Source organism: Pristiophorus japonicus, chromosome 16 (assembly GCF_044704955.1).
Source record: "Pristiophorus japonicus isolate sPriJap1 chromosome 16, sPriJap1.hap1, whole genome shotgun sequence".
In the NCBI taxonomy this organism is placed as follows: Eukaryota; Metazoa; Chordata; class Chondrichthyes; family Pristiophoridae; genus Pristiophorus; species Pristiophorus japonicus.
Window position 1 is genome coordinate 3,472,866 of NC_091992.1, and position 27,461 is coordinate 3,500,326.

Below are 27,461 nucleotides of genomic sequence, written 5' to 3' on the forward strand. Positions count from 1 at the left end.
CGACTCGTGGCCGACACCCATCAGTGCCACTAATGCAGCACTATGGAACAAAGGTCACCTCGCGCTGGCCTGCCCCTGAGCACCTACACCAGGTGTCAACGTCAGCCCGAGCACGGCGATTGGAAAGGGACTGTGGCTGTTTCAGGCACTAGACTTACATCTCCTGCTGCAGGTCCTGTACCTGCTGCTGCATCGTCCGGTCAGTGAGTGAACGTCCGTCCAGGAACCTCTGCATGGCCTCCCGCAGCTGGCCCACTCTCAGCAACAGGGTGTCTTCAACTGCGAGAGCCGCAAGGGAAAAAAGATTTGCATTTATATATCGCCTTTCACCACCACCAGACGTCCCAAAGCGCTTTACAGCCAATGAAGTACTTTTGAAGTGTAGTCACTGTTGTAATGTGGGAAACGCGGCAGCCAATTTGCGCACAGCAAGCTCCCACAAACAGCGACTTGATAATAACCAGAAAATCTGTTTTTGTTATGTTGATTAAGGAATAAATATTGACCAGGACACTGGGGATAACTCCCCTACTCTTCTTAGAAATAGTGCTGTGGGATCTTTTACGTCCACCTGAGGGGGCAGACGGGGCCTCGGTTTAACGTTTCAGTTGAAGGACGGTCCCTCCAACAGTGCAGCACTCCCTCAGTACTGCCCCTCCGACAGTGCAGCACTCCCTCAGTACTGCCCCTCCGACAGTGCAGCACTCCCTCAGTACTGCCCCTCCGACAGTGCAGCGCTCCCTCAGTACTGCCCCTCCGACAGTGCAGCGCTCCCTCAGTACTGCCCCTCCGACAGTGCAGCGCTCCCTCAGTACTGCCCCTCCGACAGTGCAGCGCTCCCTCAGTACTGCCCCTCCGACAGTGCAGCGCTCCCTCAGTACTGCCCCTCCGACAGTGCAGCGCTCCCTCAGTACTGCCCCTCCGACAGTGCAGCGCTCCCTCAGTACTGCCCCTCCGACAGTGCAGCGCTCCCTCAGTACTGCCCCTCCGACAGTGCAGCGCTCCCTCAGTACTGCCTCTCCGACAGTGCGGCGCTCACTCAGTACTGCCCCTCCGACAGTGCAGCACTCCCTCAGCACTGCAGGGAGCGGGAAGAGCAAATTAACTGAGGTCAGAGCCGCTTTAGGCACAAACAGAGGCTGCAACCAAACTCGTTCCCCACTTCTTCCGAACTCAGGACCTGGCCAACTTGGGGTGGGTTGCCAGCACAAAATGGCAGTAGCAGCATTGTGGCACTCGATGTCAGAAGCACGCTTAGTCCTTTCACTGGAATCCCAAAGAGCAATATTAGCAAACCGCTGGTTGATATCAAATCCCTCTACACCCTACTCCAACCAAGGAGTTAATCAGTTAAAAATAAACAAGAGGGTGAGGGGGCGATCAGATCAAGCTCGGCTATGATACATTCCACAGTTGAATAACCGAACAACACGAAAAATGGCTGCTTGGGCACGTTACCAGAGGGCCAACGGGGCCTGCCTGCCCAACCGGTATTCAAGGCGGGGGTGGGGGGGAAGAATGTCCCGGCCAATTGTTACTGGTGTCCTGCACTAACCCAGAGTCTTTAGCAGCCCCTTGCTGCTACTCAGATCCTGCCAGTTTCTTCACTCTCCGGCCCCCCCCTACCCCACCGCACAGCTCCCCACTCTCCGAACGACTGAACCTCCAAAGAGCTCCTGCAAACAACTCACTCGCTTTCCTGGGCGTTACGGGCTCAACTCTGGTGAAGGCACCACCACAGCTTCCGATGGTGAGAGAAGCTTCTGCGCCACTCTCTGCAAAGACAGACACCGCGAAACGTTACACTCGCACTTAACTTGCAAACGGCGTTGTCTACGCCGCAAGCTTAACGAGCAAACTTCAGCACACGGCCGAAAGGGCAGCGAGCGGCAATGGGAGGGTGAGCATCACATGCACGGCCCACAGGAGACCTTGAGGAGGGAGACAAGACAACGAGGCAGAGGGGAAGGAAGAAAGAAATTGGAGGGTGGGGCTCGAACAGCCAAAGACTTTGCCTCCAAGTGGAGGGGCGACCAGAGGTCTCTAGCAGTTCTGGGCCACAACGACAAAGATGCTCGTTGAACATCTCCGACTGAGAACACTCGACCAGTGTCAGAGGGACAGGGGGTGGGGACTGAGGGCCCAGGGGCTAAGAGTGGTGATAGGTCATGTGGTCATTTGAAATTCAATGCACTGAGGTGGTGCCGTGTCGATGGACACTGACTACAGGACAGCAGAGGGTCCACTGAGCAAAGGCAACTACAATATTCTGTTTCATTCCAGTATTGACCATTCAGAAGGTTTGCAAGACAGTAGCACCTCTCCAAATCAAACGGAATTGAACGTTTAATGGTAAGAGTGGAAGGGGCCAACTGGAATGTTAAGGCGGGAGTCATTCCCCGACTGACCTCACACCTCGCAACTGCCAATTACTTCATCTTTTCTTCAATTAATTGTGTGCTCATCAGATGAAGGAGATTCGTACATCCCACTGTGGGCATGTTACCCTCGGGACAGGTACATCACGGGTTAGATACAGAGTAAAGCTCCCTCTACACTGTCCCATCAAACACTCCCAGGGCAGGTACAGGGGGTTAGATACAGAGTAAAGCTCCCTCTACACTGTCCCATCAAACACTCCCAGGGCAGGTACAGGGGGTTAGATACAGAGTAAAGCTCCCTCTACACTGTCCCATCAAACACTCCCAGGGCAGGTACAGCACGGGGTTAGATACAGAGTAAAGCTCCCTCTACACTGTCCCATCAAACACTCCCGGGGCAGGTACAGGGGGTTAGATACAGAGTAAAGCTCCCCCTACACTGTCCCATCAAACACTCCCAGGGCAGGTACAGCACGGGGTTAGATACAGAGTAAAGCTCCCTCTACACCGTCCCATCAAACACTCCCAGGGCAGGTACAGGGGGTTAGATACAGAGTAAAGCTCCCTCTACACTGTCCCATCAAACACTCCCAGGGCAGGTACAGCACGGGGTTAGATACAGAGTAAAGCTCCCTATACACTGTCCCATCAAACACTCCCAGGGCAGGTACAGCACGGGGTTAGATACAGAGTAAAGCTCCCTCTACACTGTCCCATCAAACACTCCCAGGACAGGTACAGCACGGTTTGGGGAGTTCCATTTATAAAAGCTAGACTACGGCTGTATATTTCAGCGATGCACTGGTTATGTGCTGAAATCTTACCCCCTGGTATAGTCGTTGTCGGCTCGATGCCACACACAGCCCCTTCCTGAAGCTCTGTGAAACCAGACGGCAAGAAGAGAGACAAATTTGCGGTAAGTATCCAACACTACTGTTCAGTCCCAACACCCCAGCAAGGCTGTATTATTAAACCCTCCTGACTCCCCTCTCCTGAGGGAGCTGTCTCTTCATGGGGTTCAGTTCCACAGCTACCCCGTGGTGCCTCAGCCAGTAGCTATGCTCCATGTGTGAGCCTGGTCAGTTGAGCATTGGAAAGCTATTTGACTACAATAGGTGTCACAGCCAAACTGGGCATTGTCCACAGCCAATGCATGGACCCAGCAGGAGTGATTGGGAGGCAATGCATGGGTTGGTGCTGGGCACAGCCCCCGTCACTGCCTCGATACCGGGCCCCCCCCACGCACTGCCTCGATCCCGCCCCACCCCGCCCTGCCCCTTGCCTCCAATGGATTTACCTTTGCTAGGCTGGGCAGTCTCCTCTGCCGCCCGTGTGGAGGATGCAGGGTCTGGTTGGTCAGTCCCAATTGCCCCGGCCCGTGGATGATTCTGGAGAAAGCAAAGGACTGAATGTCATGGAGATTTCAGGGAGACACCGAATACCAAAATTAACCGGCCCCGCTGACCCAGGCCGCAGCCCGGCCCAGCACACTGGTCCACTGCCCCAGTGTCCAGAGCGTAAGGAGACGATGGTGAAACTTGCACACTCTCGAGCAGGGTCACTATGGGAATCAGTGGATTCCCCACTGCACCGTCCGTACACCAACAACTTCATGGATATAGCAACTTTAACGTAGGAAAACATTTCACAGGAGCGGAATCATACAAAATTTGATAAGAGCCACACAAGGAGATATAAGGGGTGACCAAAGGTTGGTCAAAGAGGGAGGTTTTAAGGAGCATCTTAAGGAGGAGAGAGAGGTAAAGAGGGTTAGGGAGGGAGTTCCAGAGCTTAGGGCTCAGACAGCTGAAGACACAGCCACCAATGGTGGAGCGATTATAATCTGGGATGTTCAAGAGGGCAGAATTGAAGGAGTGCAGATATCTCGGGGGGGTTGTAGGGCTGGAGGAGATTACAGAGATAGAGAGGGGTGAGGGCCATGGAGGGATTTGAAAACAAGGATGAGAATTTTGAAATCGAGGCGTTGCCGGACCGGGAGCCAATGTCGGTCAGCGAGCACAGGGAGTGATGGGTGAGCGGGACGCGGTGTGAGTTAGGACACGGGGTCAGCAAGCACAGGGGGTGATGGGTGAGCGGGACTCGGTGCGAGTTAGGACACGGGGTCAGCAAGCACAGGGGGTGATGGGTGAGCGGGACTCGGTGCGAGTTAGGACACGGGGTCAGCAGAGGTTTGGATAAGCTGAAGTTTACGGATGGCGGAAGAAGTGAGGCCGACCAGGAGAGCATTGGAATAGTCGAGTCTGGAGGTGACAAAGGAATGGATGAGGGCTTGAGCAGAGTAACTGAGGCAGTTGGGGAGACGGGCGATGTTCCGGAGGTGGGTCCTGGTGATGGAGAGGATGGTGATGAGCGCACTGACTGACTTCACCAACAGCTTTGCTGGGTGGCCTTTCTGCTCCCGAGCCGGGAGGCAGAGTGCAGGACCGTGAGCTGCAGGACACACACCTGGTGTCGATCCCTCACAGCGGCCTCAGCTGACTTGGTGGCATCCTGCATTTGCCCCTTCAGGGACGAGACCTCCACCATGGCCTGACTCATCTGCTCCCCCATCTCCAGCAACATCTCCCGCGCATCATTCTTCACCGTGGCCAGGTTCATTTGGAAGTGTCCACACCGAGCCCTGGTTGAGAGAAACAATAAACATTTTAACTGGTGCAGCATTGAGAATCGTACAAGATTGGGGCAACAGCTTGTGTTCAGCCCGTGTGTGAGGGGGATGGGAGGAGAATTCCACCCCAGCAACGGTCAGCTCTCAAACCCCAGCACATCGTTTCCAGGACCCTCGATTCCTGACTTACTGACCAACACCGTGACCCCCAGCTCCCGATTCCCCGCCCCCAGCTCCCAACCCCCTCCCCCCTTGCATCCAACCTCAGCTTCCACAGCCACCGCCCCCCCGACCCCACCCCGTGTGCCCACCCCACCCCCCCCCCAGACTACTTTTACCTCTGTATCTTGCAACAACCAAAGCCCCAGCTCACAGCCAGCGAGCTGATGCGTGAGATTCTCAACCTCTTTAAATCACTCATGGCCTCGACCCATCTCCATCACCAGCCCCAGAACCCTCTCTTTCTGGCTCTGGTACATCTCCCCCCTGCCCCCACCCCACCATTAACGGCCGTGCCTTCAGCTGCTAAGGCCCCAAGCTCTGGAATTCCCTCCATAAACCTTTGACCAAGCTGGCTGTCTCCCCACCCGATATTCGTGTCTCTGGCCGGGTGTCCATTTATGTGTGAGGCACCTGGGGACGCTTTAGTACGTTAAGCAATTTGCTGTTTCCTTCCCCCTCTGCCTCCAAGGGTTCAGCATCAACCCCCTGCACTCGCCTTCCTTAACCCCACCCATCTCCCGACTCCCGCTCAGTGTCCACCCCTCCCCAGGAATGCTTGGAATGGCTAAAGCTCCTGTACCGCACCAGCGGCTGTTTACAGTCGCCACGTGGAATGGTATTCTTCCCATTTATCTGGGTGGATGACTCCCTGTCCCCGATTCATGGAGTCAGCTGCAACTCCCCTGGCACCAGGCAGACACGTGCTTTGATCAGGCCGAGGGTGGGTGGCGAGGGAAGGGGAGAGGGGAGAGGGGGAGGGCGCGGAGGGGGAAAGGTGGGTGGAGCTCACTCACTCACCGCAGCTCCTCACATTGCAGGTTTCGAGTGTGCAGGAGGCGGACCTGCTCACTGAGCTGCCCCTCCGTCTCTGTCAGCTGTTCCCGTGACAACTTCAGCTCCTGCTCCATAAACTGACGAGAGAACAAACAGGATATGCAAGGGTTTAGAATCATTGCAACGTACCGCACAGGAGGCCGCCATTCGGCCCGTGGTGCCTGTGCCGGCTCTGTGACAGACCAGTGGTGCTCAGTCCCCCCTCCCGCTGTGTCCCCGTGACCCTGTCCGTTCCCCCTCACTGTGTCCCCGTCCATTCCCCCTCCCCCCTCGCTGTGTCCCCGTGACCCTGTCCATTCCCCCTCCCCCCTCGCTGTGTCCCCGTGACCCTGTCCATTCCCCCTCCCCCCTCGCTGTGTCCCCGTGACCCTGTCCATTCCCCCTCCCCCCTCGCTGTGTCCCCGTGACCCTGTCCGTTCCCCCTCCCCCCTCGCTGTGTCCCCGTGACCCTGTCCGTTCCCCCTCCCCCCTCGCTGTGTCCCCGTGACCCTGTCCGTTCCCGTTCCCCCCCTCGCTGTGTCCCCGTGACCCTGTCCGTTCCCCCTCCCCCCTCGCTGTGTCCCCGTGACCCTGTCCGTTCCCGTTCCCCCCCTCGCTGTGTCCCCGTGACCCTGTCCGTTCCCCCCCCCCCCCGGCAATGTCCCCGTGACCCTGTCCGTTCCCCCCCTCGCTGTGTCCCCGTGACCCTGTCCGTTCCCCCCCTCGCTGTGTCCCCGTGACCCTGTCCGTTCCCCCTCCCCCCCGCTGTGTCCCCGTGACCCTGTCCGTTCCCCCCCCCTCGCTGTGACCCTGTCCGTTCCCCCCCTCGCTGTGTCCCCGTGACCCTGTCCGTTCCCCCCCCCTCGCTGTGACCCTGTCCGTTCCCCCCTCGCTGTGTCCCCGTGACCCTGTCCGTTCCCCCCTCGCTGTGTCCCCGTGACCCTGTCCGTTCCCCCCTCGCTGTGTCCCCGTGACCCTGTCCGTTCCCCCCCCCTCGCTGTGACCCTGTCCGTTCCCCCCTCGCTGTGTCCCCGTGACCCTGTCCGTTCCCCCCTCGCTGTGTCCCTGTGACCCTGTCCGTTCCCCCCCTCGCTGTGTCCCCGTGACCCTGTCCGTTCCCCCCCTCGCTGTGTCCCTGTGACCCTGTCCGTTCCCCCCCTCGCTGTGTCCCCGTGACCCTGTCCGTTCCCCCCCTCGCTGTGTCCCCGTGACCCTGTCCGTTCCCCCCCTCGCTGTGTCCCCGTGACCCTGTCCGTTCCCCCTCCCCACCAACTCCCATTACAGATTACTGATAGAATCAGCTTCCACTCCTTTTCAGGCGGAGAGTCCCAGATCCCGACAGCTCAGTGACAAATATTCTCATCTCCCCTCTCACTCTTATGGCAGTGATTTTAAATCCATGACCTCTGGCCTCTGGTTACTGACCCACTCCCCAGAGAGTATTTTTTCTCTTCATCTTGAAAATCTCATGGGTTTATTAAATGAACCTCAGTGCCCCGACCCACACAGAACTTAGAGCACCTTCAGCACAGCCGCGGATGGATGGGACCAGGGTTGGGAGGTGACCAAAGAGGTTAAGTCAGAGACATGAAGTGCGAGAGGTTCAGTGAGCGAGTGCCAGTGTTGAGTGGTGCAGTGGCAGAAGGCAGTGCCACAGTGAGTGGAGTGGAGGCTGGGAGGAGAGAGTAAACCAGTGAGATCAGAGTATGACCTCGAGCCAGAGGAGGTTGCAGAAGGAGGCTGGAACAAAGCACAAGAACATAAGAAATAGGAGCAGGAGTCGGTCAATTGGTCCCTTGAGCCTGCACCGCCATTCAATAAGATCACGGCTGATCTGATCATGGACTCAGCTCCACTTCCCCGCCCGCTCCCAATAACCCTTTACTCCCTCGTCACTCAAACATCTGTCTATCTCCGCCTCAAATATATTCAATGACCCAGGCTCCACAGCTCTCTGGGGCAGAGAATTACACAGATTTACAACCCTCTGAGAAATTTCTCATCTCAGTTTTCAATGGGCGACCCTTTATTCTGAAACTCAATGCAACCTAGGAACTCGGGGGGGGGGGAGGGGGGGAGGGAAGCGACGAGGGTGTTTGGGAGACATGGGGACAACCAGGTGAACAACATCTGGCCCGAGTTACAGGACGCTCACAGCCCGGGGACCAGGCCCGGGTTACAGCCCGGGGACCAGGCCCGGGTCTGCGTGAGGTGGAGCTCTGCCCGGGGACCAGGCCCGGGTCTGCGTGAGCTGGAGCTCTGCCCGGGGACCAGGCCCGGGTCTGCGTGAGGTGGAGCTCTGCCCGGGGACCAGGCCCGGGTCTGCGTGAGGTGGAGCTCTGCCCGGGGACCAGGCCCGGGTCTGCGTGAGGTGGAGCTCTGCCCGGGGACCAGGCCCGGGTCTGCGTGAGGTGGAGCTCTGCCCGGGGACCAGGCCCGGGTCAGCGTGAGGTGGAGCTCTGCCCGGGGACCAGGCCCGGGTCCAAGTGAGCTGGAGCTCTGCCCGGGGAGAACAACAGCGAATCTGGCAGCGACAGAAGTGCAGCCGAGGGTTTGAGCAACAACTGCTTTTAAGGGAGGGCAGAAAGCTGAGGGCGGAGTGGTTCCAGTGTCCGGCCTGCGTGTCAGGGCCAAGTCCATGGGCTCTCGTACCTCGAGCATGTCGGACAAGTGATGCATGAAGTTTCTAAAAGCTCATTTGTACCGATAATTGGATGGCAACCCAATTTCCTGGGAAAAGCTCCCAGATTCAGGCCATCGCTCTGGAGTGCAGTCAGAAGTAGGTCAGGCTAAAAATGGCAGGTGTCCTTCCCCTAGGATGTGGGAGGTGGGGGGGCGATGCAAATCCGCATGCCTACTGATTAAATGCCCCACCAGCCCCTGCTGGGGCTTTGCAATCTTTTGTAATTTTAGTCAAAAAATGTAATTTAGAACCACACGCACAAGAGAACCAGAAAAAAGAAAGAGGTCACGGAAACTGCAGGTTCTCAATAGGGAATCGCAGAGAGGCTCAGGTATAATTGGCACTAGGCAGGGGATAGGAGGGGATGCGGAGAGGGGGGTTGGGATAGAAAGGATGCTCTAACATCGAGAGCCTGTCGTTTCTACAGGACGACAGGGGGGTCCGGCCGTTAGTCAATCGCACTGCCCACCCTCGCGGAGGCCTGGCCGGGCAGCAAGCCACATGCCAGTTTCAGGATCAAACGAGTGTGAACTACACGCCTACCCTCCTAGCACACTCTTGCCCAGTTACCCCAGGCCCTTCCCCCTCCCGTTGCCCAGTTACCCCAGGCCAGCCCCCTCCCGTTGCCCGGTTGCCCCAGGCCTCCCCCTCCCGTTGCCCCAGGCCCCCCCTCTCCCGTTGCCCGGTTGCCCCAGGCCTCCCCCTCCCGTTGCCCCAGGCCCCCTCCTCTCCCGTTGCCCCAGGCCCCCCCCTCTCCCGTTGCCCGGTTGCCCCAGGCTCCCCCTCCCGTTGCCCCAGCCCTCTATCCCCTTGCCCAGTTACCCCAGCCCTCCCTCTCCTGTTGCCCTGCCCCAAGCCCCCCCTCCCGTTGCTCGGTTGCCCCAGGCACCCCCTCCCGTTGCCCCAGCCCACCTCTCCCGTTGCTCCAGCCCCCCCCCCTCCCGTTGCCCCGCCCCGCCCGTTGCTCGGTTGCTCCAGCACCCCCCTCTCCCGTTGCCCCAGCCCCCCTCTCCCGTTGCCCCAGCCCCCCCCACCTCCCCCCCCCTCCCCTCGCCCGGTTACCTCGTTGTTGTCGGTGACCAGTGCAGCCTGGGCCCGTATGTCGGAGAGTTTCTGCAGCTCCTCATCCTTTAGCTTCAGGGCCCTGGTCAGGCGGGCGACCTGAGCCCGAGACTCCACCCTGGACAACTCCACACTTTCCTTCTCCTGCACGAGTTGATCCATAGCCTCCTCCAGACTGAGCGACAAACACCAGGTAAAGAGAATTATATAAAAATAAAATTGCACAAAAAGTGACTAAAGGAGAATTCAGAACCTGTTTCTGATACAAAAATCCATCGATCTCAGTCTGGAAAGCTCCAACTGACCCCCAGCACCCATAATCTTTGGGGGGAGAGAGTTCCCGATTCCCACGGCCCTGTGTGTGAAGAAGTGCTTCCTGACATCACCCTGAACGGCCGGGCTCTAATTTTAAGGTCCTGCCCCTTGTTCTGGACTCCCCCCACCAGAGAGAATAGTTTCTCTCGCTCTACCCCATCAAATCCTTTAATCATCTTAAACCCCTCGATCAGATCCCCCCTTAATCTTCTACACTCGAGGGACACAAGCTCAGTCTGTGCGACCTGCCCTCGGGATTTAACCCTTTCAGCCCCGGTATCGGTCTGGTGAGTCTGCGCTGCCTCCCTCCGAGGGCAATATATGCTCCCCGAGGGGCGGGGCCCAGGACTGGGCGCTGTGATTCCGGACAGAGTCGGACTAGAGCTTAGAACAACTTCCACACCTTCGAGATAAAACCCAACAGTCCATCAGCCTTTTACGATTATGGGCTGTTTGGCTCACTTATTACAAGTGCTTCTGAGCCAATGGATCAGCGAGTGGTGTAGGACTCGGGCCAAACACTCTGCACACCGTTACCTTTGCAGCTTCTCCCTCAGAGTGTCAACCAGCTCCTTGCTCTCTGCTTCGCAGGTCTGCAGCCTGGGGGGACGGGAAAGAGAGGTCGATACGGTTACAGCCGTGAATGTTTACTGCCGCACAATCCAACCACAGAAGGGAAGGTGGCCCCATGGCTCGGTGACAGGCCAACTCACCTCTCCGTCCTCTCGGCCAGTGCAGCCGCCGAGAGTTTCAGCGCGGCCTCGGCCGTTGCCAGCGCCACAAAGTATCCGCTGTTGTCCTTCATCAGCTTGTCTCGCTCCTCCTCCACCCCGGCCAGCTGCTCGCTCAGGCTCTCCAGCCCTGCAACGGGCATCGGAGGGTTAAAACAGGGCCGCCAGCGTGCTCCGCACCCGCCCCCCCCCTCTCCCTCCCTCCCCACCATTCACCGCGGCAAATCAGGCACCGCCCCTTACAGAACCCAAGTGTCTGTGAGGGACTGGGTCCCCCGGGTCTCGAGCGTGTGTGACTGGGGCGGGTGGGCTCCGACTCCTGCTGCCAACAGCCTAACACACAGCCTGGGGAAAGCCCAGAGCTGCATTCATTTAGCACCCGGCGGAGGAGAGTGACATTGCTCTTTGGCGCTGGTGCGGAACGGGCGATTGCGAATCGACCACCCCCCCCCCCCACCACACACCCCCCCCCCCCCCACACCACCACCCCCCCCCCCCACCACCACACCACCCCCCCACCCACCCCCCCCACACACCCCCCCACCCACCCCCCCCACACACCCCCCCACCCACCCCCCCCACACACCCCCCCCACACACCCCCCCCACACACCCCCCCACCCACCCCCCCCACACACCCCCCCACACACCCCCCCCACCCCCCCCACACACCCCCCCACCCCACACACCCCACCACCCCCCCCCCCCCCCACAACCCCCCCACCCCCACCACTACCGTTTTGCAATCCTCACCGTTTCCATTGAAGGCACAGAAAATAAAACCGGGGCAGGGAGAGGGAGGGGTCAATTCATCGTCAAATACCAATTGCACTCACATCATGCGCCAGTCCCAAAGTGCGGCACCAACCATATTGCACACAGCAAGATCCCACAACCTGCAAGATCAATGAGCGACCAGAGAATCTGTTGTTTGGCAGCTGGCTTGAGGGAGGAATGTTGGCCCAGACTCCGAGAGAACTCTCTCGGTTCTTAATGTCTAACATCTGGTCATGGGTGGAAGGGGGTTAAAGACACTGGTCCAAATAACTACGCCCCTGACAGTGTCACACCCCCACACTGGGAGTGTCGGCCTACATCATGCATGCTAGTCCCTGGAGTCGGCCTTGAACACAAAGCCCTTCTGATTTACAGGTAAAATCATCAGCCCGACACCCAGCACTGGAATTTCTCCTCAGAATGCTGGAAGTGGTGAGAACACTGGGCTCAGAGTGGATCCCAGCACAACTCCACTTGCCCCAGTGGTGACCTACAGAAATAAATAAAGTAATGTAGGAAGCACAGCAGCTAATTTGCACACAGCAAGTTCCCACAAACAGCACAACGTGATAATGGCCAGAGAATCTGTTTTAGTGATGTTGGTGGAGGGATAAATGTTGGCCCCGGGACACCGGGAACAATTCACTGCTCTTCTTCCAAATAGTGCCGTGGGATCTTTTACATCCACGCAAGAGTGCAGACAGGGCCTCGGTTTAATGTTTCGTCCGAAATTCAGTACTGCCCCTCCGACAGTGCGGCGCTCCCTCAGTACTGCCCCTCCGACAGTGCGGGGCTCCCTCAGTACTGCCCCTCCGACAATGCGGCACTCCCTCAGTACTGCCCCTCCGACAGTGCGGCACTCCCTCAGTACGGCCCCTCCGACAGTGTGGCGCTCCCTCAGCACTGCCCCTCCGACAGTGCGGCGCTCCCTCAGTACTGCCCCTCCGACAGTGCGGCACTCCCTCAGTACCGCCCCTCCGACAGTGCGGCGCTCCCTCAGTACTGCCCCTCCGACAGTGCGGCGCTCCCTCAGTACTGCGCTAGGCGTGTCAGCCTGAATTATGGGATCAAGTCTCTGGACCTGCGACCTTTGGACACAGAGGCAAGCGAGAAAGAAAGAGAGCGCGTGAGAATGCTACCCAGAGCCCCAGCTGACACCTAAACTTAGTCAAGCGAGGAAAAAAGAAATCCACAGGTGCCCTGGATAGGATATCCGAGTTCACACTATGATCACCTACCGGATTTGAGCTGCAGGTTGTCGCAGGTCAGTCGTTTGCCTTTGTCCAGCGCCTCACGGAGTGCGTAGGTCGATTGCTCCAACTCCTGCTGCATCTGGGCCGCAAGAACTTGTATTTATACACAATTCACATTTATAACAAGCCAGGGTCTTAAACGAAGGAGAATACGATAAAAGGCACCGACACTAACTGTCCTGTGTAGGGGAACGCAACTTGTGGGTTTATTTCCTGAGCCCCGTCCCAAATTAAAAAGCCCCTGATGGGATTGCTGGGTGTGCTGCTGGAGTAGGAGCGATCCCAGCACAGCGCCGTTACAAATAAATTAAAACCAAATCACGTTCATGCTACATTAGGAGAAATGTGCAGGGCTGTGGGGAAAGAGCAGGGAGAGTGGGACTGATTGGATCACTCTTTCACAGAGCCGGCACAGGCACGATGGGCCGAATGGCCTCCTTTGGTGCCATGTGATTCGATGAATCTATAGTGAACACGCTGGGGCCGTGGGCTGGTGCCAGCAGAGCGGAGCGAGGAACTGGAGTAGCGCTGTACAGTGCCAGTGCCTGCCCCAAACACCCAACCATCTCCCAGCGGCTAACTGGGAATCCCGATGGGGCGGATTGCATTCCTGATCAGTAAAACACGAGTCGGACACCAGCGCTGGTCACATGATCGATACTCCTAATCGCACGGTGTGCGCGTGTGAACTTTAACCTTTCTGTGGGTTTGTGGGTAAAATGGAGGGGGGAAAAGGCCGAGAGAGCGTGTGTGCTTTGATCGTTGGGGAAGCTTTACCCCCTCGGTCACTGAGCGGCGGGAGATGTTTGTTCAGCAAATATCCCCGTCTGAACCACATTTACCCTCCATTGTCAGCGAGGCGGTTTCTGCTACAATCAGTGCGTGCGGCTAAAACAGTGTCGCCATAGCAACACCTGGGGCTGGTCAGCGATTCCGACTGGACAACACTGGGTTGAAGCCATTTGCTCCGGTTTTAATTCAGAGTGACGGGTGGTGAGGGCTTCGACACCAGGCCAACACTCACATTTGCCGTCTTCCACGTGGCCTCGTCCACCTGCGTCCTCAGTGCTGCTTGCTCTCCCAGGGCGCTGGCTGTGGCCTGGCTCATGGCTTGCAGCTGGCTCCTGCTCTGGCAGGAGAGTTCCCGGGCGGCCTGCAGCTGTGCAGACACAGTCACCTTTAGAACAAAACACTTCAGAGGCACTTTCCAATCAGAACTGTAAACATCGGACGGGAAAACACACCCCGGCCCCGCACCGCTCCCTATAACTACCGCAGCGGGCTGTTGAGAGTAGCTCTGGCTGTGGTCTAAGAGAAGGTTAGCCCTTGGTCTGTGGCTTGAGAGAGGTCGGGGGGGTGGTGGGGGTGGGGGGGGGGAACAAATCCTTCAATGACCTCCCCTCCATCATAACGTCAGAAGTGGGGATGTTCGCTGATGTTCAATGTTCAGTTCCATTCGCAACTCCTCAGATAATGGAGCAGTCCGTGTCCACATGCAGCAAGACCTGGACGACATTCAGGCTCGGGCTGATAAGTGGCAAGTAACATTCACGTCACACAAGTGCCAGGCAATGGCCATCTCCAACAAGCGAGAGTAACCACCTCCCCATGACATTCAACAGCATTACCATCGTCAAACCACCCCACCATCAACATTTTTTAAATTCACCATCAGGATGTGGGCATTGTGGCAATGCCAGTATTTATTGCCCATCTCGAATTCCCTTGGGAAGATTGTGGTGATACAATGGAGGGGCTCGCGGGGCCATTTCAGAGGGCAGTTAAGAGTCAACCACATTGCTGTGAGACTGGAGTCACCTATAGGCCAGACCGGGTAAGGGCGGCAGGTTTCTTTCCCTAAAGGACATTGGTGAACCCGTTGGGTTTTTACATGGTCACCATTACTGATACTAGCTTTTTATTCCACATTTAGTTACTGAATGAACTAAATTTAAATTCCCCGGCTGCCGTGGTTGGATTTGAACTTACGTCTCCAGATCATTAGTCCAGGCCCCTGCATTACTGGTCCAGTGACAACCACTGTGCTAACGTACCCAGGAAGTCATCATGGCCAGAAACTAAACTGGACCAGCTACATAAATACTGGTAGGTCAGAGGCTGGGTATTCTGCGGCAAGTGTCTCACCTCCTGACTCTCCAAAGCCTTTCCACCATCTACAAGACACAAGTCAGGAGTGTGATGGAACACTCTCCACTTGCCTGGATGAGAGCAGCTCCAACAACACTCGAGAAGGTCGACACCATCCAGGACAAAGCAGCCGCTTGATCAGCTCCCCATCCCCCACCTTCAACACTCACTCCCTCCACCACCGGCGCACCGTGGCTGCAGTGTGCACCATCTACAAGATGCACTGCAGCAACTCGCCAAGGCTTCTTCAGCAGCACCTCCCAAACCCGCGACCTCTACCACCTAGAAGGACAAGGGCAGCAGGTCCATGGGAACACCATCACCTCCACGTTCCCCTCCAAGTCACACACCATCCTGACTGGGAAATATATCGGCTGTTCCTTCATCGTTGTTGGGTCAAAATCCCGGAATTCCCTCCCTAACGGCACTGTGGGAGCACCTTCACCACACGGACTGCAGCGGTTCAAGAAAGCGGCTCACCACCACCTTCTCAAGGGGCAATTAGGGATGGGCAATAAATGCTGGACTTGCCAGTGAGTCTTTATAAAGAGGAGCAAGTTGTCACTGACCTGCACACGGAGTCCCTGTTGCTTATCGGCCATCAGTTGATAGGTGGTTCCCATGGTTTCTACCAGCATCTCAAACTCCCCACATAAACCATGCTGCCAGCGCACAAGAGGGAACACAGTCAGGTTTCAAACATGAGCCATTGATCAGAGCGCAGGTTCGGCGACACACACCTCATGCGTGAACTGGAAAAGCGCTGCCCGCCCGCCGGTTACAGAGATGCCCACATGCTCGCCCACTACAGCCGCCCGCTGGGTACAGAGTTGCCTGCCCATTACCGAGCTGCCCTGACTGGCAGTGCCCGGCTCCCGGGTGGGGAGTAGTAAGCGAAGGTCCCTGCCTCAAACCACACCCAGGATATCAGCAGGTCCCGCTTCTGTTCTGCCAGGCTGCTTCCATTTATGCAGCACATTATCAAACCTCTCAATCACCCCAAAGCACCTCTTCTCGGAACAGGAGGCCATTCAGCCCCTCGAGCCTGTTACACAGGAACAGGGGGAGGCCATTCAGCCCCTCGAGCCTGTTACACAGGAACAGGAGGAGGCCATTCAGCCCCTCGAGCCTGTTACACAGGAACAGGAGGAGGCCATTCAGCCCCTCGAGCCTGTTACACAGGAACAGGGGGAGGCCATTCAGCCCCTCGAGCCTGTTACACAGGAACAGGAGGAGGCCATTCAGCCCCTCGAGCCTGTTACACAGGAACAGGAGGAGGCCATTCAGCCCCTTGAGCCTGTTACACAGGGACAGGAGGAGGCCATTCAGCCCCTCGAGCCTGTTGCACAGGAACAGGAGGAGGCCATTCAGCCCCTCGAGCCTGTTACACAGGAACAGGAGGAGGCCATTCAGCCCCTCGAGCCTGTTACACAGGAACAGGAGGAGGCCATTCAGCCCCTCGAGCCTGTTGCACAGGAACAGGAGGAGGCCATTCAGCCCCTCGAGTCGGTTCCGCCATTCAATCAGATCATGTCTGATCTGTATCTCAACCCCAGTTACCCGCCTTTGCTCTGTATCCCCCTATACCTTGACCCAACAAAAATTTAGCGATCTCAATCTTGAAAGCTCCAATTGACCCCCAGCGTCCACAACCTTTGGGGGGGGGGGGGGGGAGAAGAGTTCCCGATTCCCACGGCCCTTTGTGTGAAGAAGTGTTTCCAGACATCGCCCCTGAACGGCCGGGCTCTAATATTAAGGTGACGCCCCTTGTTCTGGATTCCCCCCACCAGAGGGAATAGTTTCTCTATTGACCTCATCGAATCCTTTAATTGTGTTAAACACCTTAATTAGATCACCCCTTAATCTTCACAACTGAAGGGAAGAACAAGCCTAGTTAATGCAACCTTGACTTTTGTGCAGTAAGCGCTGACGATGGCAGGATAGGCTAATGAAGCATACGTGACTCTGGCCTTTAGAATTAGAGGCAGCGAGTGCAAAAGCAAGGGAGTTATGCTAGACCCATATAAACACGAGTTCGACCCCAGCTGGAGGACTGTGTCCAATTCTGAGCACCGCACTTTAGGAAGGATGTGAAGGCCTTGGAGCGGGTGCAGAGGGGATTGACCAGAACAGTCCCAGGGCTGAAGGAATTCACTTATGTGGAGAGACTGGAGAAGCTGGGGTTGCTCTCCACTGAGCAGAGAAGGTTAAGGAGGTGTCTAAAATCATGAAGGGTTGAAACAGAGTAAATAAAAACAAGCCGTTTCCAATGGCTGAAGGGTCGACAAACAGAGGGCACAGATTAAAGGGGAATGGCAAAAGAACCGGAGACGACACGAGGAAAATCCTTTGTAATGCACTGCCCGAGAGAGTGGTGGACACAGATTCATTTGTAGCCTTCAAAAGGGGACTGGATAACTATTTGAAGGAGAAATAAAATTGTAGGGTTATGGGGAGAGAGTGGGGGGGGGACTGGCTGGATTGCTCCAAAAGAGCCGGCGCAGACTCGATGGGCCGAATAGCCTCCTCCTGTGCGGCATTATTCTATGAACCTGTCCTCATAAATTTAACCCTTTTAGCCGCGGCCTCCGAGGCCGATAGATCCTCCCTGTGGGACACGGCCCAGGACTGGGCGCAGTGACTCCGGACGGGGTCTGACCAGGGCTTTGTATAGCGGCAGCCTCACTTCCTGCACTTTGTGCTCCAGGCCCCCTGGAGATAAAGGCCAACGTTCCATTAGCCTTTGTATTTGTGAAGCGGAATGACTTGGCTCAGCAGCATGAGGGAGCGCGCTGCACCGGGAAGGTGCTGTCGAGGCAGAAAGCAGTCACTCTCGCTGTGCGTGTGGTTTGAGAGGAGGAAGGACCACTAAAGCCCTCAGTGATGACGCAAAGTCTTTTCTTTAAATTACGTTTTAAATCCAAGTATTAAGCCTTTTATCCCCTGTATCATTCTGGTGAATGGTGTGCTGTGTGGGAGCTGGGCCTGGATATCGGATTTCCTGCAAGTAAAGATGTTGAGTGTGGAGCCAGTCCAGGAACTGCCCCCCCGACATTTCCCCCATTTGGACCAAAGTGTCAGTAAATTGCTACAATTCTAATACTAATATTTGCACAGAGTCGTGTTATGGGCAGAGAGTCTACAGGGGCCGATTTTCATCAAGGCCTCTGCCCACCGAGTTACCAGACGGTAATTTGCTCGGGATGTTCATGGCCGAGGTCCCTCGAAGTTCGGCGGGCGGCAAATGGACAACGTGCGCCTCCAATCTGCATTCTCGGCGGCAGAGGTGCTAGCGGCCCAAGTGCCGCCGAGGATGGAATCAGGCCCATTAACAGCTGGAAATAAAAATCATTGGTAAAATTATGTTTTTAAACTATTGGAAGACCTCCAATAGTACGTCGCTGTGGAATTTTTATTTTTTTAAATGTTCACTTACCTTTTTTTTTTCTCCCCCCCCCAGATTCTTCGTACTCAGTGTTGGGGAGCGACCAGCCAGCGGTCTGCCCCCGACTCCCGCCCGCAGGAATCTGGGAGCTCGGCGGGCGGGAGCTCAGTTGCGCCACTCGGCCGTCCGCGGGCGCTTCCCGGCGGCTCTCACCTCCCGCCCGCTCCAGGCCCCCCCCGAAAGTGGCACTGGGCGGATCAAGAGCAACGTCGGCAGCAGCGGGCGCTGAGGTGATGAGTTTTGGCCCCTACCACCGAGACGGACACAGGCAGCAGGTCCATGGGAACACCACCACCTCCACGTTCCCCTCCCAGTCACACACCGTCCCGACTGGGAAATATACCGGCCGTTCCTTCATCGTCGCTGGGTCACAATCCTGGAACTCCCTCCCTAACAGCACGGTGGGAGCACCTTCACCACACGGACTGCAGCGATTCAAGAAGGCGGCTCACCACCACCTTGATCATTAGCATAACATTCAAACCTGCCCCCAGTGTCACCGACTGTCCTGCCTTTAAATCGACAGAAGATGGCAGGCAGCTCTCCCCCCACCCCCCCACCAATATTGCTCACCTGTTCAACACTGGCACTCTGCAGAGACTCACACATCTGTTGCCAAGTCACCAGGTCCAGCTCCAGCTGACCGAGCCTGTGCGCATAACTTGCAGAGAGGTCACGGCAGCACTGATCCACCTGGGGTGGGGGAAAAGCACAGGGGGGGGGAAGTCATTGTGGAACTCACCGCACCAGTGAAGACCGCCCTCTTGTGCAGCGGGCTACGGGACCCTGCAAGGTCCGTCAACCAAAGGGAGCCAATGTCCACCCTGGGGTCCCTCACCCGCAGCACGGACTCCCCCTGGGGTACAGTTCCACGGGAGCACCGCCCACGCACCCCGGCTATTCTGCACGTACCACCCCAGGCAGGAAGGGGTCAATTCCCCCCTGGAGTGGGATCAGTACCCGTTTCGGGATGGGGTGGGGGGGGGGGGGGGGTTAGGGGGTTGCTGCAGCCGAGCCTGGGGTCCACCCGTGGAGACTTGGGGCTGGAACTCAGCCCAAAGCCAACTGACCCAGAGAGCGGAGGCAGACTGCAGTGACCACCCCGAGCGCAGCCAACACAGCAACAACTTGCATTTATATAGCGCCTTGAATGTCGGAGAAAGGCGCTTCACAGGAGTATTAACAAAAAATTGACACTGAGCCACATACGGAGATATTAAGACAGGTGACCAAAAACTTGGTCAAAGAGGTCGGTTTTTAAGGAGTGTCTTAAAAGGAGGAGAGAGAGAGGCGGAGAGGTTTAGGGAGGGAGTTCCAGAGCTTGGGGCCCAGGCACGGCCACCAATGGTGGAGCGATTAAATTGGAGCTTAGTCTGTACCACAAGCAGCGGAACAGCAGCCCACTGACTCCCCAGACCCAGCACATGGATCCAATCATCTGGAGCAGCATTTACATCCAGTAACAAATACTCGAGAGCGCGAGAGAGACAGAGACTGAGACTGGAGAAGCTGTGATTGGTCTCCTTCGAGCAGAGAAGGTTAAGGGAAGATTTAACAGAGGTGTTCAAAATTATGACGTTTTGATAAAGTAAATAAAGGAAAAACCGTTTCCAGTGGCAGAAAGGTCAGTAACCAGAGGACACAGATTTAAGATAATGGGCAGAAGAGCCAGAGGGGGAGGTGAGGAGAATGTGTTTACGCAGCGAGTTGTTGTGATCGGGAACGCGCTGCCTGAAAGGGCGGTGGGAGCAGATTCAATAGTAACTTTCAAACCGGGAATTGGATAAATACTTGAAGGGGAAAAGATTGCAGGGCTGTGAGGAAAGAGTGGAGGGGTGGGGGGGAGGAGGAGTGGGACTGATTGGATCGCTCGCTCACAGAGCACGGCACAGGCTCGATGGGCCGAATGGCCTCCTGTGCTGCGTGACTTACAGGCAAGCAGAGAATCGCGAGTCAGAGCTGGGACCACAGATAAGAGGGAGGAGTGGGGGAGGTGGCAGTGCCACAGCAAAGGAGGGTGGGTAGGGAGTGGGGGGGGGGGAGGTGAGGGGGGGGCAGCGGTTTATTCAGCGATTCTCACTCACCGCCTCCTTCTCTCTCAGCGCAGTCTCGGCGAGCGCCTGCGACTCCGCGCTCTGCTGCAACGCTCGCTGGGTCCTCTCCCTCATCGCGCTCAGAGTCTCCATGTGGCCCTTCAGCAATTCCCTCATCTCTCGATACTGCAGAGACACAGAGACCGTGACACACCGGGCAAGGGACAGAGACTGCCCGGGGGGGACCGCACCGGGGGGGGGTGGGAACACACAGTGAAGGTCCATCCAGTTTCGGGGCTCACCTGCTCATGCATTCTCGCTCGCTCCTTCTTCATTCCCTCGTAAGCTCCAGCTGCACCGGCCAGACTTTCCTCACCTTCCTCAACCAGGGAATTCTGTCGAGGAAGTTACAGAAACACCACAAACGTTGCTATAGAGACAGGCAGACACACACGGGGGCCGGGGGGGGGGGGGGCCCACAGACACACACGGGGGCCGGGGGGGCCCACAGACACACACGGGGGCTGGGGGGGGGGGGGGGGCACAGACACACACGGGGGCTGGGGGAGGCACAGACACATACGGGGACCAGGGAGGGGGGGCACAGACACACACGGGGGCCGGGGGGGCCCACAGACACACACGGGGGCTGGGGGGGGGGGGGGGGCACAGACACACACGGGGGCCGGGGAGGGGGGGGCCCCACAGACACACACGGGGGCTGGGGAGGGGGGGGGGGGGGCCCACAGACACACACGGGGGCCGGGGGGGGGGGGGAGGGGGGCCACAGACACACACGGGGGCTGGGGGGGGGGGGGGGCACAGACACACACGGGGGCTGGGGGAGGCACAGACACATACGGGGACCAGGGAGGGGGGGCACAGACACACACGGGGGTCGGGGGGGGGGGGGGGAGGGGGGTGCACAGACACACACGGGGGCCGGGGAGGGGGGGGGCCCCACAGACACACACGGGGGCTGAGGGGGGGGGGGGCCCACAGACACACACCGGGGAGGGGGGGGCCCCACAGAAGCTGGTGAAATCAGCAACACGGCCTGCGTGAAGGCTAGCCAGGGTTCCCGGGCACCCACCGTGGGCACCGCATGCCGTTACTCACCTGCTGTTGCCGGCTGTCACCGATCAGCGGGCCGAGCGAGCGGTACTGGTCCACGCAGAGCTGCAGCTCTCGCACCGTGCCAGCGTGCTGCAGGTACAGGCTCCGGTAAAGTTCCTCCACCTACCGGCACAGAGACAACAGATAAACGTCTTCTACATTCCCAGCCGCCGGTGGTGGTGGTGGGGGGGGGGAAGCGTCATGCGGTTGGGCGATCGTGGCGGGGGGGGGGGTGAAGTGTCAGAGGTCATGCAGGGCGTGGGGGGTGAAGTGTCAGAGGTCATGCAGGGCGTGGGGGGGTGAGGGACAGAGCACCTCCGGCTGATGGGCTACAAACCAGTGTTATGAAGGCAGCTTTATTTTGCTGTTAAGGAAGATCCCAGTGAGGGGATTCAGTCCCAGGTACAGGATGGCAGGCCTCCTGTGCACTCGGCTACACAGCAACTTCGCACGGATGCGGTGACCTGTCACCCGATGCTTTTATTGCAGCCACTGCTGTTAATGCAATAAAAGCATCAGGTGACAGGTCACCTGACAAGTGCCCGAGTTGGAACCATTTTGTGAGTGTGCGTTAGTGATGTTGTGTCGCTCACAGAGCAGCACGAACACACTTCCTGTCTCTATACCACACTCCAAAGGCTCTGTCACTGGACTCCAATGCTCCTTTACATTTTGTGGGGGAAGAGTGCATTTAACAGGCCCACACGGGAACACTCAGACAGCTGCGTGGCCATGCGGTTTAACGGGAACATTGCCCAACACTAAAGCCAAACACGGTCGCTTCTCGGTTAATAAAGGAAACTTTGGGATTCTGAACAATTGCACCCCCTCCCCCTGGATTGAAGTTTATGAGAAGTTATGCTAAACCTGTATCGAACTTCAGTTAGACCACACTGAGCACTGTGAACTGTTCTGCTCATCATATTATGAAAAGGATATCGAGGCACAGGAGAAGATGCAAAAAAGAATTACAAGGATGAGAGTTAGGAAAGATTGAACCGGCCGGGGTTCTTTTCTCTGGAGGAGAAGGCTGAGGGGTGAGCGATTAGTAAAGGGTTGGATCGGGTAAACGTGGAGAAGATGTTTGCAGTTGTGGGGGAGACCAGAACGCGGGGCCATCAATATAAGACAGTCACTAATAAATCCAATGGGGAATTCAGGAGAAACTTCTTTACCCAGAGAGGGGTGAGAATGTGGAACTCGCTGCCACAGGGAGGGGTTGAGGTGAATAGTATCGATGTATTTAAGGGGAGGCTGGATAAACACATGGGGGTGAAAGGAATAGAAGGATATGGTGATGGGGGAGATGGAGAGGGTGAGAGGGGGCTGGTGTGGAGGATTGGAGCAGTTGGGCCAAGTGGCCTGTTTCTGGTCTGTGTATTCCAAATAATTAATTGCTTCCCAAAACAACCAACTGCCAATGAACAGCAAACTGCAACGCGATAGCTGCCCCATCTCAGGGAGGAGCGCTCGAGGCAGCCCCCCAGGGCACAGCTCAGACCCGCTCACCTCGGGCGCCTGGGTACTGTCGGTCTGGGTGCAGGTCTCCCTCTGATCCGCTGGGCCCACCCGAAGGCCCAGGCCCAGGCCCTTGCTCTTGGACAGCTCATTCAGCTGGCCGGACAGAACCTCGTTGACTAGCAGGGCCGTCTCCAGACTCCGCTCCAGATCGCCCCGGGGAACCGACTGCAGTTGCTCTCGGGAAAAGCTGCGGACAACACAAAATTGAAAAGACACACTCGCCAATGCAGGGTCGCACCGGGCAGCAGAAAGCTTATGGTTCTAGTAGTGGACACCCCGACAGGCAGGACAAAGCGTCTCCCCCTCTCGGAGTGCCGTCGTGGTGCTGTGGGAATGGGGCCAATGTAGATCTGCACCTCCAGGAACCCAGGCAGCTCCCAATACTGGTAAAAGTGTGCAACTGTAGGCGTGACCATGCGTCACACAGTGATAACCAAATAAGGAGGGCGAGAAAAACATGGCAGCTTTGATATAGTGGAGACCCACATTGGCCACGGTATTTACACCTTCACATCTTTGGGCTTTGTTTGAACAAGGGTGGGTCCAGTCGAGAGTCGCTGTGGCCCCCGGAGATTCATTTCCCAGGGAACCTCTCCCCCTTTCGAACAAACACTACTCTGGCCCAGAAATCCCGGACTCCCTGGGTCGGTACGGAGTGTGTACGGACCCGGGAAGGCACATCGCAAAAGCTGGTTTTCGGCACACAATGCGCATGCGCTGAAAACCAGCTTTCCTGATCTGTCAAACTTGACAGATCCTCCGCATATTGGGAGCGAGGACATTCACAAAGGCCAAGATGGCGGGATTTACCCAGATCTTGCCCAGCGGATGTCCTGAAAACTCTCGTGCACAGCACCACTGACACCTGGGAGTCCCTGGCCGAAGAGGAGAAAGTGCACCCGGGAGGGCGTTGATTTCTTCGAGTCTTAACGCAAAGAGCGTGAAGAGGCCAGGCGCAGGCAGCGGAAGGAGCGCGCGGCAAACCAGCCCCACCCACCCCTTCCCTCGACGAATGTCCGTCCCACCTCTAACAGGGTCTGTGGCTCCCGTATCGGACTGTTGAACCACCAGAGAACTCACTTTGGGAGTGGAAGCAAGTCTTCCTCGATTCCGAGGGACTGCCTGTGATGATGAGCCTACTGTTACAGGTGTAAGAGTTTTAAAACACACTTAAACAGAATTAAATTTTAAAAACACATTTTATTTTTAAAAACCCTGCCCACTGTTATTTATTTTAAAGCATAACTTTTTAAATTTTTTAAAAAAAAATCAAAATATATATTGTTTTAATAATACATAAATAACTTTAATTTAAATTATTAATATGTAGTGTATTTTTTCAATTTTTTTTTAATGTTTTGTGTTGGGGGGGCACTTCTCATTCACAATAATGGGAAGTCCAACTTACAGAGTTCCCATTATGATGAATGAGAACATACTTTACCATGATTGGCTGCCCAGAACCATGTGACCGTAGCTCCAGGCCTGCGCATGTCCTGATGTGCACGCGCTGCGGCACGCAGTCAGTGGCCTCAGGACCGGGATCTCGCGTTGGGCGCAGCAGGAACAGGTAGGTGCGCATCTGTTTCCTACAATCCAGTCAAACGCCCGCGGGAAGGAGAAACCGGGATTTCTGGGCCAATGTGTTCAACAACCAGGAATTGTGAATCCCAAGTCGGGAGCATCCCAATTCAATATTTTCCGGCTGCACTGGTTTCCTCTCCCCCCAGGGATCAACATCCGCAACTTTACCCTCCCAAAAAACACGCAGCCATCGAGGGCCGCGTTCCCATCAGTCACACCGTGCGCAGGGGCACAGACAAGGCTCAAGCACATTTACCGAAGCAGCATCGACCACTGAACATCAGTCCCTCCAGGACCCGATGGACAGAACTCAGGGGTGCTTACCCCCCCCCACCCCCCGCCCCGCACACTCGAGGGATCTAAACCGACATACAACACAACACGACACGATCACAGAAAAAAAAAAGAGAACGAGAGCGAGAATAAAGAGAGAGAGAGAGAAGTATAAAGAACAGGCGGAGGGGATATTTCCAGTATAATTCCCCAGCCCACCCCGCAGGTCTGTGACTGCGCACTGTGAAGTGACGACCACCAGAGGGCCCTCCAACTCCACGGCCAGTACGAGTGCGGAGAATATTTGGAGACGTGTGGCAGTGACACTTCAAATACACCAATGTTCTTAAATTAATTCTCGGGGTGTGGGCATCGCGGGCAACCCCAGCATTTATTGCCCATCCCGAGCTGCCCCAAGGTGTGGACCGCCTTGATCAGGTGGGTGGCTGTTGATATAACGGAGTAGATTCAGAGGGCAGGCAAGAGACAACCTCGTGGGTGTGGGACTGGAGTCACCTATAGGCCAGACCGGGTAAGGGCGACGGGTTTCCTTCCCCGAGGGACATTAGTGAAGGGGTTGGGGTTCAGGGCGGTTTAAACTGGCGCTGTGTGGATGACACCCGTTAATGTAACCGCGACACCCCTGTACCCGAGAGTTTCTCCCAACTTACTGCCACAGTAGCGAGTCTGTGAGCACCGCGCTGTCCGTCACTTTGCTCCGTACTCCCTCCGACCCCGACGTGTTCACCTCCTTCTCGGCCCGGCTGACGGGGGTCACGCAGGTCGCGGCGCAGTGTGTTCCGACGGGAGTAATCGCCGTGCCAACCTCGCGACAGGCGACGCGGCTCCTGCCCATTTCCACCGCCATCAGTCTCCAGGCGGGGGTCCGCAGGCTCTCCATGTGATAGAGGCACATCAGGGCGCAGGGCTGGAGGGCTGGCATAGGGCTGGTGCCCATCTCCACCGTACCCGCGCCCCCCGACTCCAGGGCCCCTGTCTCCGCCGCATCCCCAGCCCCTGAATCCAGGGCCGCCGCCTTCCCAGACTCCAGGGCCCCCGCCTTCCCCGACTCCAGGGCCCCCGCCTTCCCCGACTCCAGGGCCCCCGCCTTCCCCGACTCCAGGGCCCCCGCCTTCCCCGACTCCAGGGCCCCTGTCTCCGCCGCATCCCCAGCCCCCGAGTCCAGGGCCCCCTCCTTCCCCAATTCCAGGGCCCCCGCCTTCCCAGAGTCCAGGGCCCCCGCCTTCCCAGAGTCCAGGGCCCCCGCCTCCGCCGCATCCCCAGCCCCTGAATCCAGAGCCCCCTCCTTCCCCAATTCCAGGGCCCCCGCCTTCCCAGAGTCCAGGGCCCCCGCCTTCCCAGAATCCAGGGCCCCCTCCTTCCCCAAGTCCACGGCCCCCGCCTTCCCAGAGTCCAGGGCCCCCGCCTTCCCCGACTCCAGGGCCCCCGCCTTCCCAGAGTCCAGGGCCCCCGCCTTCCCAGAGTCCAGGGCCCCCGCCTCCGCCGCATCCCCAGCCCCTGAATCCAGGGCCCCCTCCTTCCCCAAGTCCAGGGCCCCCGCCTTCCCAGAGTCCAGGGCCCCCGCCTTCCCAGAGTCCAGGGCCCCCGCCTTCCCAGAGCCGAGGGCCCCCGCCTTCCCAGAGCCCACGGCCCCCGCCTTCCCAGAGCCCACGGCCCCCGCCTTCCCAGAGTCCAGGGCCCCTGAATCCAGGGCCCCCGCCTTCCCCGACTCCAGGGCCCCTGTTGCTTCCTTCCCTGCGCCCCCCGCCCTCTCCGCGGGCGCAGGCTGGGGGGCTGGCATAGGGCTGGTGCCCATCTCCATCGTCCCCACACCCGCCTCCTCCTTCCCCGCGGGCGCAGGCTCGAGGCCGCACAGAGCGGACAGTCCGTCTCCGGATGCTGGGTGCCCACGGGTCTCGGCCGTCGCTCCGGGGGCCTGTCGAAGGTCCTGAGCAGCATCGGCACAAACCGCGGCGGGAAGAGGGGCGCCAGCGAGCCCGGCAGGTGCCCCAGCGGGTGATGGTGGACCCCCTCCCCCCTCGGGTACAGGCTCAGGATCCCCTGGGGCCTCGGTGACGAGCAGCCCCGACTCCCGCGACACGTCCATCAGTCCCTCGTCCGCCTCCTGCTCGGGGCCGCAGGAAGAGTCTGCCCCGGGGCATCGTCCCCTAAAGCCGACCGACCGCCCCACCACCTCCAGACCGACGGGCAGAGGGCTGGCAGTGCCCGGCTCGGGCCCGGGCCGCGCGTCGGGGTCTCCAGCCGCGGCCACGACGGGCGTCGACGGTCCGCCTCGCTCCAGTCCCACGATTGCAGCGATGTCGCCGACCGACAGCTCGGGATCCTCCTGCGCCTCGGTGACCGGCTCCCCCTGGTGTGCGGGGCGTCTAACTGCGCCCCCGGCCGGCGTGGACTCTGGAATCACAGGTTCAGCGGCTGCCGCGGGGAGCGCCCGCATCCGTCGCAAGGTGCCCAC

At 57.8% G+C, this 27,461-nt stretch overlaps 1 protein-coding gene and 1 long non-coding RNA gene across 5 annotated transcripts in view; one reads left to right on the forward strand and one right to left on the reverse strand.

The window, feature by feature from the left end:
- Positions 1–18,572, forward strand: part of LOC139226262 (uncharacterized) — a 73,439-nt gene extending 54,867 nt beyond the window's left edge. Inside the window, exon 3 of the long non-coding RNA XR_011587228.1 lies at positions 18,474–18,572. This is a non-coding gene — a long non-coding RNA (uncharacterized lncRNA). The remainder of the gene's footprint in view (positions 1–18,473) is intronic.
- The window catches only part of spag5 (sperm associated antigen 5), a 38,897-nt gene extending 12,924 nt beyond the window's left edge, over positions 1–25,973 (reverse strand). The window contains exons 1-18 of one of the 4 annotated variants that reach the window (XM_070856886.1): positions 25,657–25,973; positions 23,117–23,315; positions 21,611–21,730; positions 20,794–20,886; positions 20,543–20,677; positions 19,032–19,151; positions 15,583–15,675; positions 13,890–14,018; positions 12,851–12,944; positions 10,819–10,966; positions 10,643–10,705; positions 9,791–9,965; positions 6,031–6,143; positions 4,848–5,022; positions 3,679–3,769; positions 3,206–3,259; positions 1,692–1,775; positions 159–279 (exon numbers count right to left, since the gene is read on the reverse strand). In XM_070856886.1, coding sequence (XP_070712987.1) covers positions 159–279; positions 1,692–1,775; positions 3,206–3,259; positions 3,679–3,769; positions 4,848–5,022; positions 6,031–6,143; positions 9,791–9,965; positions 10,643–10,705; positions 10,819–10,966; positions 12,851–12,944; positions 13,890–14,018; positions 15,583–15,675; positions 19,032–19,151; positions 20,543–20,677; positions 20,794–20,886; positions 21,611–21,730; positions 23,117–23,315; positions 25,657–25,943 — 2,294 coding nt within the window. In that variant the 5' untranslated portion in view covers positions 25,944–25,973. Of the gene's footprint in view, positions 1–158; positions 280–1,691; positions 1,776–3,205; positions 3,260–3,678; positions 3,770–4,847; positions 5,023–6,030; positions 6,144–9,790; positions 9,966–10,642; positions 10,706–10,818; positions 10,967–12,850; positions 12,945–13,889; positions 14,043–15,582; positions 15,676–19,031; positions 19,152–20,542; positions 20,678–20,793; positions 20,887–21,610; positions 21,731–23,116; positions 23,316–25,656 lie in introns of all 4 variants that reach the window. The other 3 variants (XM_070856885.1, XM_070856884.1, XM_070856887.1) reach the window with 3 other exon arrangements.
- Between the last annotated feature and the right edge of the window lie 1,488 nt (positions 25,974–27,461).